This window comes from Conger conger, chromosome 5 (genome assembly GCF_963514075.1).
Source record: "Conger conger chromosome 5, fConCon1.1, whole genome shotgun sequence".
NCBI classification, from domain to species: Eukaryota; Metazoa; Chordata; class Actinopteri; order Anguilliformes; family Congridae; genus Conger; species Conger conger.
This window is the reverse complement of record NC_083764.1, coordinates 57392831-57405751: the sequence shown is the minus strand read 5'-3', so window position 1 is coordinate 57405751 and position 12921 is coordinate 57392831. Positions and strand designations below refer to the sequence as shown.

The window sequence follows — 12921 nt, the reverse complement described above, 5'->3', positions numbered from 1 at the left end:
AAGGTGTGGGGGGAGTAGCGGGGCTCGGAGCGCGACGCACACTGCGGCTTCCGTCTGCGCGCGCGCTCCGAGATCGGGGCCGCGCGCTGTAATCTCGTCTCGAGTAAGCTTGCCTGTAGGGGGGCACGGTTTCGTACATCTGTGCGGCGGAGAGAGACTTTCTGTGTCTGTGTCTAAATCCTGTGGGTGGTCGGAGGAGATGCAGGTGGAATTTGGAGTAGCTTGTCGGTCCCCAGGCTGTACCGTGTGCTGTGAGTTGTATCAGAGCGGGTTTTTTGAGGTAAAATCAATGACGTGCTTCTTTGGCGGAGTCTGGGCCCTTTAACCCTTTGAAGAGTAGGTTTTGTGGAATGTTTCTTTTTTTTTTTTTCAAAATTCCAAGTCCGTGTTCTGGAACTGAGCAAACATCGATTTCCATTTGCAGTAGTGATTGTGACATCAGCATTAGAATGTTCAGTTAGAACGTTCACACCTATTTGTGATCTCACGCCTTAAAGGGTTAAGAGCTTGACTGCATTAGACCCAAGCTTCCTCGGGCCCTGTGGGTGATCCCCTGCCTCTTGGGCTTGGCTGTGCTTACTGGGGTCAGGGACAGAGCCCCACGGTGTGCAGAGAGCTGGCTGTGCAGTGACTATGCCGGCTACGAATGTGCTCAGCTGTGACCTTTGACAGTGTCGGCTATGACTGTGGTGGGCTGTGACCTGACTCTGCCCTGGGTGTGCATTAGCTGAGCTGCGAATGCGCTGGACACTCACGATAGGGCTGGTTTTGGTATCTGAGTGCACAAAAGAGGCTGGTACCCAGCTGAGTGCTGAGGTCACCCAGCTGATTACACTGTGGGTTTCTGACTGGATGGCAGCAGTTGCCGATAGGCCTTAAAGCAGTGGGGCTCTATCTGTTCTGCTGTATTTGAGCATGGAGCTTCTGTAAGTACATGCTTTGAGCCTCCTTTAGCGTTTTTGAGAACGACCTGCCATTGAGAATCTCGAGCGCATGTGGCAGAGAACCACTGCTGTGTGTGTGTTTTGTGTGTGTGTGTGTGTGTGTGTGTGTGTGTGTGTGTGTGTGTATGTTTTAGCAGAGTGGTTGAGAGTTGGCATTCGTGTAGACATAGCATCCCTACATAAAACAGTCATAGTGATGAATAAACTCAGTCTTTCTTCATCCTGCTAAAAAGTGCAGAATGTGGTTTTAAAAAGTGAGGTTAACGTCTCTTTAATGCACAGTGGTTTGTCTTCTGGATCAGCACCAGTCCTCCTGTAATATTCACATCACAGTCAGGCACTTCTCCTTGCATAAGTGCATAAATACATCAACCGGCAGCGCTGATTGGTTGTGACCCTGAAGTCATCAGGGTCACCGGCCAATAGCAGTAGTCGATAAAATCATTCAACATGAAGTTAGATGCCATAGGAGAAAGAGGGTCATGGTCCTCATGGAGAATGCAGTGTGATGAAGTAAGTGTGTCAGAGTATGGAAGAATGGGCAGAAGGAAGAGACAGGACCGTATATTAGCCTGAACTTGTAACTGCGATTTATGACCTGTGAAAAAGGGGATGAAATTCGGTTGGATGTGTTTGGGGGGGCCGTTGAAGCTCTGATCAGATCTGACCAAGAAAAACGTCGTCGCGGAGGTCAGGTGACGGAACCGAGGAAACAGGAGAGCGCTAAACGAGTTTCGGAGTAGACTGGAAATCGAAGCATCTGAAAATGTAATTAAATAAGCGCAGCCTCGTTCCCCGTTTCATTTGAACTGGGAAAACCTCAAGGAGACGCTTTCTGTCAGTTAGAGCCGGCTTACTGGTATTATCACGTGAAGGTGATCGTATTTCTCTTTCAAGAGGATGGGCAGACTCTGTCCTCATTACTAAATATAGATGATACCGTCTGGGCCTTTGACAACCGGAGTGGCACCTCCGCAAACGGCTTAAACCGGGAGACACCTGAAAAGTCAGCAAAAAAACCTCTTTTCCTCTCTCGGAAAAAGGTTCTTCCCTCTAAACGCGTTCCTCAGTCAAAAGCACTTTTTCCCGATCGGAGGGATCAGCGAAATGTCAGCCGGCGCTTTTTGAGGAGACGCGTGTCATTATTTCGAACCGCTTACTCCGCAAACGTCTGTTCCCGTGCGCTATCTGACGTGGACGGGCGCGGGAGAGACTGAGCACCTCCTCACGGGTGGGCGGACGGGCGGAAGAGCCTCCTCAGGGAAATGGCTGATGATCCGAGACGTATTCTGCACGTCGTCCAGGGGACGCGTCGCTGTAACCATGGCGATCCCAAAGCTGTGAGTATTGGGTGACTGCCGCTGCCTCTCAGACGTCTGCCGCACACATGGGAGGGGGGGAAACCGGCCTGCCTTAAGCAGCCCAACTGTCTCCACCTCGATATCGGTGAGGAAGACCACAATCTGGAAGGGAAATATTACAGTACATAGTCTTCAGACCGGCTAAGCATGTAAAGGCTCTCCCTCTTCAGGAAGTGGGGGGGAACGTTGACAAGGTGCCCTCAAAAATCCCTCGCTAGGTTTCATATTCCTTATGGTGAAGTTAGTATGGCTGATGAAAGGTATTGGGGGGTGGGGGGGGTGCATTATGGGATGGTTTGGTTAGCAGGAGGGTAGGGATCACAGGCAGGAGTGGAGTCTTCTCCGTGGGTCGGGTGGCTGTGTGCCAGATTACAACCCCCCTTCACTCATTTCACAGAGAGCGGAGGAGAGGAGGAGAGGAGGGAGATGTGGGTTAACATGCGCCCCCCCTCCCCCTCCCCCGCGTGCCATCCTGTCATGGTAACGATGGTAACAAATCGATTATCGCGGGGCATGGGAGAGGCCGCGCGGGGCGGCGGGGTCAGGGCCTGCCAGCTTGGGTCTCTGCAGCGGGACAGCGGTGGGCATGTCATCGCCTGAGGAGGGGCGGGGAGGGGCCCCAATTAGCACCGTTATGGGCCGGGCCGCGGGGCCCTGCTCGCCCCTGTCTACAAACCGGCCCTGCGTGAAAGCCCGGTGACTGATTGGCTGGCAGGACGCTGCCCCTTCCTCCTGAGCTCTGTCTCCATCCCCCTTCCCCGGCCCTGCGACGCTCCCTCCCCCCCCCGAAACGCTCCGTCTACGGTTCGCACTGACACTGTGGTCTCTCCGCCACGGTTCTCCCGTTTGGTGCAGTGGCTACAGCGGTTGGCCTGCGGGGCTGTTTTTCCACGTACGAGACGGGGGGTTTTATTTTTTTTCTTCTTTTCCTCCCTGGACTTCCGCAGTTCGGTGCGGGCTGCTCTTTGTCACGTCCTGCTCCTTACACTGGAACATCTGTCGGGCTGCTGAGTGGGCTTTCCCCCGGCTGGCTCGCCAAGACCCTAACATTAGCTCTGTGTGTGTGTGTTGTGTTGTTAAACATGCTCATCAATCTACAGATGAAAAGCTTCCTGGAGAGGCTCCTTTAGCCCCCAGCACATTGAGCCCCCAGCTGGTCACCCCCTGCGCCTGCCCTTGGGGTCCCGTTAAGGGTAGACGGGGCTTTCCACCACAGTACCTCATCCTGTCCAAAATGCATGACCTGCGTCCAGACCCCAGCTGGTCCAACCGTGCCACCTTTTTACAGAATCCTGCCGCATCCATCCGTCCGATTATTTTCATCTTTTTATTTTTTTTCTCTCCACCATTCCACACCTCTTTAGTTGCTGGGCGGGGCCGGCTATCAGATTTTTCGGTCCTTTTGACCGGGTAAAGTGGGCCACTCTGCTAAGCGCGTAATGGGGCCTAATTACCATCAATGGGGATTTTTTGATGAGCGGTTCAATTGGGAGGCAGCGCTCAAGGGCCGTGGAGAGACGCCAACGCGGGCACTGTGCTTTAGAGACGGTATCCACATACACAACTGCCCCCTCCTGCTGGAGGCTCACTATATCCACATACACAACTGCCCCCTCCTGCTGGAGGCTGACTATATCCACATACACAACTGCCCCCTCCTGCTGGAGGCTGACTATATCCACATATACAACTGCCCCCCCCCCTGCTGGAGGCTGCCTGTATCCACATACACAACTGCCCCCTGCCTGCTGGAGGCTGCCTGTATCCACATACACAACTGCCCCCCCTGCTGGAGGCTGCCTGTATCCACATACACAACTGCCCCCTGCCTGCTGGAGGCTGCCTGTATCCACATACACAACTGCCCCCTGCCTGCTGGAGGCTGCCTGTATCCACATACAGAACTGCCCGCCTGCTGGAGGCTGCCTGTATCCACATACAGAACTGCCCCCTGCCTGCTGGAGGCTGCCATGGCGATGGAGTGGCCCAGCGTTCCGCCTCTAACGCACATTGCCGTCCCGCCACCTCCTGCGTGGGTGTCGGCCTGAGAGCCTTCGATGGGGTCCTTTGTTCAGTTCCTTTTTTTTGGTCCATTTCTAAAATCTGCAATTTGTCATATCATTAATGCCACCCCCCCCCCCCCCCCCCCCACTACCACCTCCTCTTTAACCCTTTAAGGTGTGAGGCCAGACATATGTGATTGTTCAGTTACGAACATGATATAACAATCATTACTGGTCATAGAAAGCAGTGGGTGTAACAGTCAGGCTCTAGAAACATTCTATTAAACCAACTCTTCAAAGGGTTAAATATCTAGCTGATCTGGGTGATTTTGTGTTCCAGGACTGTAGGACCTTTCAAGCTATGACTTATTGACCACTTGCTTCACTGGGGGGGGGGGGGGGGGGGGGAAGTGGTCAGCAGAATTGGAAAGAGGACTGAAGAGCATTTTCTTTTGTAAGAGATAAGCTGACGGCGATATATTTCCCTTTTGGAGTACATCAGTATGGCTACATATTCTCCTGGCCTTTTTGGATGTGGATTCAGGCCTGTTCGGTCTGAGGGTTGCACCTGCCCTCTATACCGCTGCAGGCCTTTGTATAGGGAGCCCTGTGTGATGCCTGATCCTCCTGGGGGCGTTAGCCGCAACCGTTGTAGCCTCGGAGCGATTTATCAAGGTAATAGAGTTCTAATAGGATTGTGGGTTTATAAGCAGTGCGAGCCATCAGCTTCGCAGTGACCCGAGTGACCGCTAGCCTTCCGTGAAGGTTAGAGAGGGGCCCCCGGAAGCGTGCGCGTTTGTGCCAAGCGTCGGTGGAGGCGTTGGGTTCTCCGGTGTTCCTCTGTCGCCGATGTTCAGCCCGCCTTGTTTCCGCCGATTTCCACGCACTGATATTCGTAGCGTGGTCCGGCCTGTTTACAAATCTCTCGAAGGTGTACGGCTGTGTGTTTTTTAATCAAATGTGAAATTGATTTCAAAGCTTTCCGGTTAAATCTAAATTTGCTGCGCGATCTTCAGGTCATGCCCGCCTCCGTTAAGCATTGCAAATGAAAATCATTTTTGGGAATGAATGACTCATTGGAATTTTTCATAACGCATTAAACCCTCTGAGTTTAGCAGCTCCGTTGGGTTAATATAATCTCTCTGTAGCTCATTATACCCATCGCTTTTATCAGTGTTGACAGTGTAGAGCCCTGTTGTTGTCAGGAACCATTTGGCAAGCAAATGTCACAAGCACAATCTTTTGAGACCATCCTGTTCAGTTTGACATTTATTAGATTACAGTTATAGATGTAAATTACTGGAATAAAAAACCACCCACGGTAGCGTAAGCTCCCTGTGAGAAGTGTAGGATGAAGGCGAGGTGGCAGCTACCTGCTTCCCGGTGTAATCGGATCGCAGGCCAGATCCGGGGCTTTACGCCGGTCCCGGCACTTGTCGAAAATCCTGCGTGGGAGTCGCGGCGCGGCGATAAGGCCGGCTTCAGATTTGATGACAGAAGGAGTCCAGCAGACTGTCAGATTCTGCCCAGGTCCTGCTGAGCTGGAGGTCCTACTGCTGGCTGCTGGTCTCTCTCTCTCTCTCTCTCTCTCTCTCTCTCTCTCTCTCTCCCTCTCTCTGCCTCTATTTCTCTCTCTCTCTCTCCCTCTCTCTGTCTCTTTCTCTCTCCCCCTCTCCCTTTCTCTCTCTCTCTCTCTCTCTCTCTCTCTCTCTCTCTCTCTGTCTGACTCTCTCTCCCACTCTCTCTGTCTGACTCTCTCTCCCACTCTCTCTCTCTGTCTGACTCTCTCTCCCACTCTCTCTCTCTGTCTGACTCTCTCTCCCACTCTCTCTCTGTCTGACTCTCTCCCTCTCTCTGTATCTATTTCTCTCTCATCCTCAATAAAAGTTGTTCTGTTACTGCTATGCCTATAATGTCTGCCACCTGTAATCCTTCAGCAATATCGCTCCGTCTCTCTTTCTGGCACTCTCCCTCCATCTCTCTCTCTTTCTCTAACCCTCCCTCCATACCTCTCTCTCTCTCACACACACACACACATACACACACAGGTGAGCTTGCTAGACATCAGTGGATTCAGGTTGGAGGAGTGGCCCTGAAATTGGGGGGGAAATTTAATTCACACAAATTTAAGGCTGTCTAAAAACAGGTCGGAGTGACGGAGCAGTGGGAGGAGCAGCATTAAAACGGACAGTCACACATTTTGCTTTTGTTGTATGGAGTGAAACAGCAAAGTTTGGTGCTGGTTCAAATCCACTCACCTTTGCACGGATCTCTCTCTCGTTCAGCCTAGATAATAGCTACTATTAACAATAATGGCAGTTATTTAATTTAGTGCCCTGCGTTGCTATAATTTCATATTCCTACTTAACAAGCCTTTCTTTCTGCCTAACAGAGTCTGGATTAAAATAACCTTTTAGTGTGAAATTGAGGTGGCATTTCGTAGTAGTTAAAACCTGAATATTACAGGTTTGAATTGCAGTTGTAGCCGCGTTGTAGTAACCTTCAGCTTAGCTGGAGCGGCCTGCTGTTTAAATGGGTTGCAAATCATGCCTGATCTATGTAGGCTGCCATTGTATTCTAAGCAAATGGTGTAATGTGTGGCGTGTGGATACACAAACCGGAGGTCTTCCGTGGGCAGGGTAAGGATCGGTTAATGGCTCACAGGTATTGAAGCCGTTCAGTCTTCCCTCATGATCCAGAGGAATCCAGTGTCTACCAATCGATTACCGCGCTGATCAATTCCGAAGAAAACCCCAAAGCACGCTGGGAAAGCGTGGTCACCAGTGGGGGGGGGGGAGAGGGGAGGGAGGATGAAGAGCTTGGTGGTGTAGACCGGGCCCCACACACAGGCACTGTGGTGTAACGGTTAGGGGACTGGGCTTGTAACCGACAGTTTGCAGGTTCAGTGCCCAGGTAGAAGACGCTCCTGGTGTATCCTTCAGCAGAGTACTTAACCTGAACTCTGCAGTACAAATGGATGCTGCATAGAAAATGAGAAGGTTGTGTAAGTCACTGTGCTTTTACGAAGGTGTTGAGAGTGTCTGCTGAATGTCTAATGGAATGGCATCCTCTCCCACTGACGTGACAGGGCCCATCACATTCCTCACCCTGCCCTCCCATTTCTCTGCTCGGGTGGATGGATAAAAAAAAAAGGCAAATGTAGGCACTCTGGGAAATGTAGTCCTGGTGCACTCGTGAATTTGTGCAGTCCCATTCGTCTCTACATCTCAAAGCACCGTGACGCTGTGTAACACCTGCCCAGGTGATTTCCGGGGGATACAGAGCTGTCTGTCAGGGGTGGTGGGTGTCATCAGGTCTAAATTATGACCTGTAGACACGGTAAAGCCAAAAGTCTATTGACAACAATGGAGAGAGTGTTGGGTTGAGATGAAATCGAGCCGGATGAGACGCAGAACCCTGAGTACTGTTTGCTGGGGACTGAGGAGTCCCTGAAGAGGCAGGATTTGTGCAGGAATATTCAATATTTTGAATTTGATTGTGTTGAGGAGAGGCATTCACGTCTCTCCCTAAAGAGCATGGAGACCCTTGTTTATTCCATAAGAAGTCGGGATTCTACCATGCACTTCAGGATTACATCTCCCTATTCCCGCGCTGTCAAAGGCAAATGAGATGACGTGAACTTGATGTGTCTGTTCTGTAACTCCTGCTGAACGCATCATTTCACTTGTACACCAGCGTTCTTCTAACAGGCACCTGTGTGCAGATGCTGAAAGACTGACCGGAACATTCTCAGCTCTAGGCGGGAGCTCCCAGGCACAGCTAAGAGAGACTTTAGGGATGAAGTCGAAGAGCTGAGCTGACTCACATAAAGTAGAGGCTCTCGGTTATTTGTGTGCTTTAGTCTTGGGTTGAGGTGGGAGTGAAGGGTGGGCCTTTCCTTGGAGCCTGAGTGAGTCCTAGTGTGCATATTTTCAAGGTGTGCAAGCGATATGGCTGCACTTTGTGCAGACAAGCGTCTTCACGGCTGTTTGGTTTCGCTGTATCTCCTAAAACAGTCAAGCCAAAAAGACCCTTCATCAATAAAAAAAAAAAAATTTTTTTAAAGGAATTAGAGGATGTGGATGATGCAATGGGTCCTGTAGTTCTGATCAAGTTCCACAAAGCGACACATAACTGACCACAGTGTCCCCAAGAGAGAGACCGTATGAGGTTGGCCCCTCTTTGTCTCTCTCTAGCGCCCCCTCTGGTCAGGCCAGGTCCTGCATCATCCCAGCTTGAGTTGTGATGCAGTGTTTTGAAAGGTTACGATTGGCCACTCCAAAAAAGGGAAGGGGCGTAAGTACACCTTCTCTTGATGAGGTCATTGTACCCAGTCTCAGTTCACAGGACCCTGAGGTGTACGCTGGGTTTCATTACAACCGCGTTCAATTACCGCCGTGATTTATCCGCCCCTTCAATTCAGAGCCGGCGTCTCAATTGATTAAGCTTAATTGGTTGTTCAAATGAATTGTTCCACTAATTGAACCGCTAATCCTAATCAATTTAGCCGCATACCAATCTGCATTATTAATGTGTTTATGGGACACAAATGAACCGAAGTAAGTTTTCTTCTCGTTTAGCCTTTTCTACGTCTGTATTGTTGTTGTTGTTGTTGTTGTTGTTTTTTTGGGGGGGAAAGGCGTAGCGAGGGTTCCCTGTCGCCGGCGTGAAGGCGCACCCCGGCGTAGCGCGGGGCGCGGTGAAAAGGCAGAGTTTTATTAGCTGGGAAAGGGAGCGTGCCGTCTTCACGAGTGAGGCACACGCTTGGCTTTTATTGAGCCAAATTGATTTCAGCAGCAGCCAAGCACGCCACTTCCTCTCCGGTAATAACCGCTTTGTAGTTAGCCAACGGGCCCCAAGCAGGGCCGGGCTCTTTCTGCGGGCCCGCGTGGTTAATTAGCACATCTGAGGACAGTTTGTCTTTGGTGCCGGGAAAGGTCAGCGGTCCCCTCTTTACTTCTCCTTTCATTTATTTGTGGTGCGCTGTCATGTCCTAGATTATCCTCCCAACGGTGGGCCAGCGCCGGGCATTTACTGGTGCGGGCAGATTTGCAATCTCTGCGGACACACGCCGTTTTGTTACTTATTAGCGGCCTTCTCTAAGCGGTATGCGTACTGTCACGCTCAGTGTGCGTGATGGCCGTTTATTTAGCTGTGTCTTCTCCTGGTGGAATCTGCCGGAACCCATAGTTACTTTACTGGAGTTTGTTTAAACCGTTTCTAGTGGGAGCTGTGTGTGTGTGTGTCAGTGTGTTCGCAGGTCGCAGTAGTATGTGCATAGGGATCTATGAATTGCTTATGGTCCTCCATAATGCTGGTCATTACCGTTTCGACGGGTCGCTTGCACTGTGTCACCGCCTTGCTCTGCCGCAGGCCGTGTCATCCTGGAATCCCTTTGACCTCTGACCCCTGACCTTTGCCCTCTTCGTCTCCTGCAGAGCGCTGCCGCAGCCCCCAGCCCGGTGCTGGGAAACATTCCCCCCAGCGAGGGCATGCCTGGAGCCATCCCCCCCGGATTCTTTCAGGTGAGACCCCCCCCACACCCTCCCTCCCTCTCTCCCTACTGCACTCCCTTCTTCTCCCCAGCTCTTCTGCCACACTACAGCAAGACACTGGACTCTGAGATGGGCGGTTTGGGTTCGGACACAGGCAGTGCTAGGCTCAAGACTGCCTCGACTACCAGACGGAGCGGCCTTCCTGCCAGCTTGCAGTGGTCCCTCTGTTTATTGTTCCTTGGCTGTCCTGATCCCGAGTACACTGCCTCCACCCTGACTTCTGCCCACCTCGAATGCTGAGGTTTCTCTGCCCGACCCCTCCCCAGAAGGCCCTCTTCCACCCTCGCCCACAGGGTGGTGTCTGAACTGTGTGGACAGGTTTACGAAAAGTCGCCACCGCCCACCTGTGGGTTACCATGGAACGTAATGACTAAACAGTCATGTGCTGTGAGCTCCGTCAGCGGTGTCCCAGGGTGGAGGTGGAGCAGCGTTAGCCGGAGGCTCGGAGCAGGGGGTAGGGCGCGGGCTGCTGCAGCTGGCAGCTGCTGGAAGTCTGATGTAGTTCATCACTGCCAGCAGTGCGCCAGTGTGCCAGTCTAGCCGCAGGGCCAGCGAGCACCGTGCGGTACCGAGCTCGGCCACAGGGCTCCACAGCGAGAGGCCGGCAGTGGGGAACAGTGTCCTGGGAGCAGGGCTCTCTGTAGGCCCCGGGACCACAGTGAGATGTGGGCAGTGGGGCACAGTCTGCTGGGAGCAGGGCTCTCTGTAGGCCCCGGGACCAAACCGAGAGACAGGCAGTGCAGTGTGCTGGGAGCAGGGCTCTGGATCACACCGAGAGACGGGAAGCAGGACACTATGCGCTGGGAGCAGGGCTCTCTGTAGGCCCCGGGACCACAGTGAGATGTGGGCAGTGGGGCACAGTCTGCTGGGAGCAGGGCTCTGGATCACACCGAGAGACGGGAAGCAGGACACTATGCGCTGGGAGCAGGGCTCTCTGTAGGCCCCGGGACCACAGTGAGATGTGGGCAGTGGGGCACAGTCTGCTGGGAGCAGGGCTCTCTGTAGGCCTCGGGACCAAACCGAGAGACAGGCAGTGCAGTTTCCTGGAGCAGGGCTCTGGACCATACCGAGAGACGGGAAGCGGGACACTATGCGCTGGGAGCAGGGCTCTCGAAAGGCCCCGGGACCACACCGGCAGCCCTAACTAACCTGCTCCACATTCCAGCCTTTATAAATGATTTGCGCCGGTGCAGGGGTGGCGAGGGAGGGGGGGCCAGGCGCGGGGGGAGGTGCCTGCTGAGGTCTTACTAGCACTGATGAAATGGAAAGTTGCACATAAATCAATGTCTCCTACCCCTGTGTTTTGCCATGCATCAGCAGCAGGCGTGAAATATGTTCACGATAACAAAGCCCCCCCCCCCCAGGCTCGGTGTCCGGGTCTCTACTGCCCCCTAGTGGAGGCGTGGTGGTTCGGGTCGTCCTTCCTGCAGCTTTCGGGATCCGGCCCCATCAGAATATTGAGGCATTGTGTCGGGAGGTTTAGGTTCCCCCTCATGACAGTGGAGTGGCAGCCTCGCAGTCGAGTGTGTGATACAGTCGTGAATTATTACTGAGCGCCGTCGCATTCATAAACAATTTGCTTAAGTGACGGAGCACAAAGGCAGCTTGCGCTGCTTATTTTCCATTCTATTGTTACAGTAGGACTTTATCTGACAGCGGAGTCAGATTTTTTTTTTTATTAAACTTGTTTTTTTTTCCACAACAGATTTTTCTCTCTCTCTCTCTCTCTCTCTCTCTCTCTCTCTCTCTCTCTCTCTCTCTGGGCATTAAAACCAGCAAACGCTGTATGGTTCAGCCTCAGCGTCTGACACCTCTGCTAATCCCCAGCGCGCTAATAATGCTGTTCTTTAGTTAACTTTCCCATATTTGAAACAAAACAAAATGTCCCACCCTGCTACAGAGACGTAGAGGCTTTCAGAGCATACAGAGGGGTAATGGGCAGATGACAACAGATCTAAACCTAGCTCACTTTTACCTCATTGGTCACATTTGAGTGCAGAAGCTGAATCCCCCTCTGATTTTATGATTATGTGAATGTATCTGGAATTGCAGCGTTGCTTTGCTGATTCTCTGGCGCCGATGGACACTGCGTGTAGGGAATGTGTACAGTCACGCAAGGCCCACCGCTCTGTAAACGGACGCTACGCCCGCACATAAATCCAGGAAACGGCACACAGGAAATGACACAACGCGTGAGTCCGGCCCTCTAATATGAGGCATTCCTGGCATAGCTTAAGGAAGTGGACCGGCTGTGTGGAGTGTCTTAGAGCTGAGGGCCGGTGCAGGGAGACCGTCAGGGGCAGACCAAAGTGCCATACCCAACCACCCCGTAAAGCCCCGATGCCTCCCTGCGGGAATGAACTGGAAGCGGGCCTGTTTAGCTCAGCATGCGTACCGCTACCTCCCTCGACACGCGGCAAACTCCTCTTTCCCCCTCCCTCCGAGTCGGCAGGAAGTACGGGGAAAAAAAGAACGGTTTGTCCCAACATGGTTGCGGGGCACTGTAGACGGCCTATCGAATATCACATCCTTAAAACATTTACATTCTTCACATTTAGCTTAACGTTGTCCATTGATCTGTTTACGGACAGTTATGCAACCTTATACATTTAATGTAGCAGCGAGGCATTTAAGCGTTTGGAACTGGGAGGTACGAAGGGCAGCTGTGGTTTTTCCATTTTACATGGGGGGTGGGAGGGGGTTCAAAGAGTTCACAGTTGTGACCAGAGTGGGGGGGGGGGGTCGTGTTGCTATGGATAATATGTCATATTCTTCAAGTATGACTGTGCCCCTCATGGTCATTAGAGTGGGAGTGGCAGTGTGGGGGACATATTTGCTCTGTATTTTCTGTTAATAAACGTGTATTTCATGACCGCTTTCACCTCATCGGTTAATCTTTACATGAAGGCAGTTTACATGAAGTCGTGCTCCATCAGAGATGAGTAGAAAAATAGGGCTGTTTGTTTTGTGCTTGTGCGCGGAGACTGAACACACAGGCGGATATCCACGGATGAGCGCCCAGTTTTTTAGTGCTCCCCGCCATCTGCTCCGAGTGTTC

General features: G+C 52.2%; 1 protein-coding gene across 4 annotated transcripts in view; it reads left to right on the top strand.

Moving 5' to 3' along the window:
* Positions 1-12921, top strand: part of ssbp3a (single stranded DNA binding protein 3a) — a 61668-nt gene that overhangs the window by 36197 nt on the left and 12550 nt on the right. For all 4 annotated transcript variants that reach the window (XM_061241738.1, XM_061241739.1, XM_061241736.1 and 1 more), the window contains exon 5: positions 9747-9833. In XM_061241738.1, the coding sequence (XP_061097722.1) occupies positions 9747-9833 (87 nt within the window). The remainder of the gene's footprint in view (positions 1-9746; positions 9834-12921) is intronic.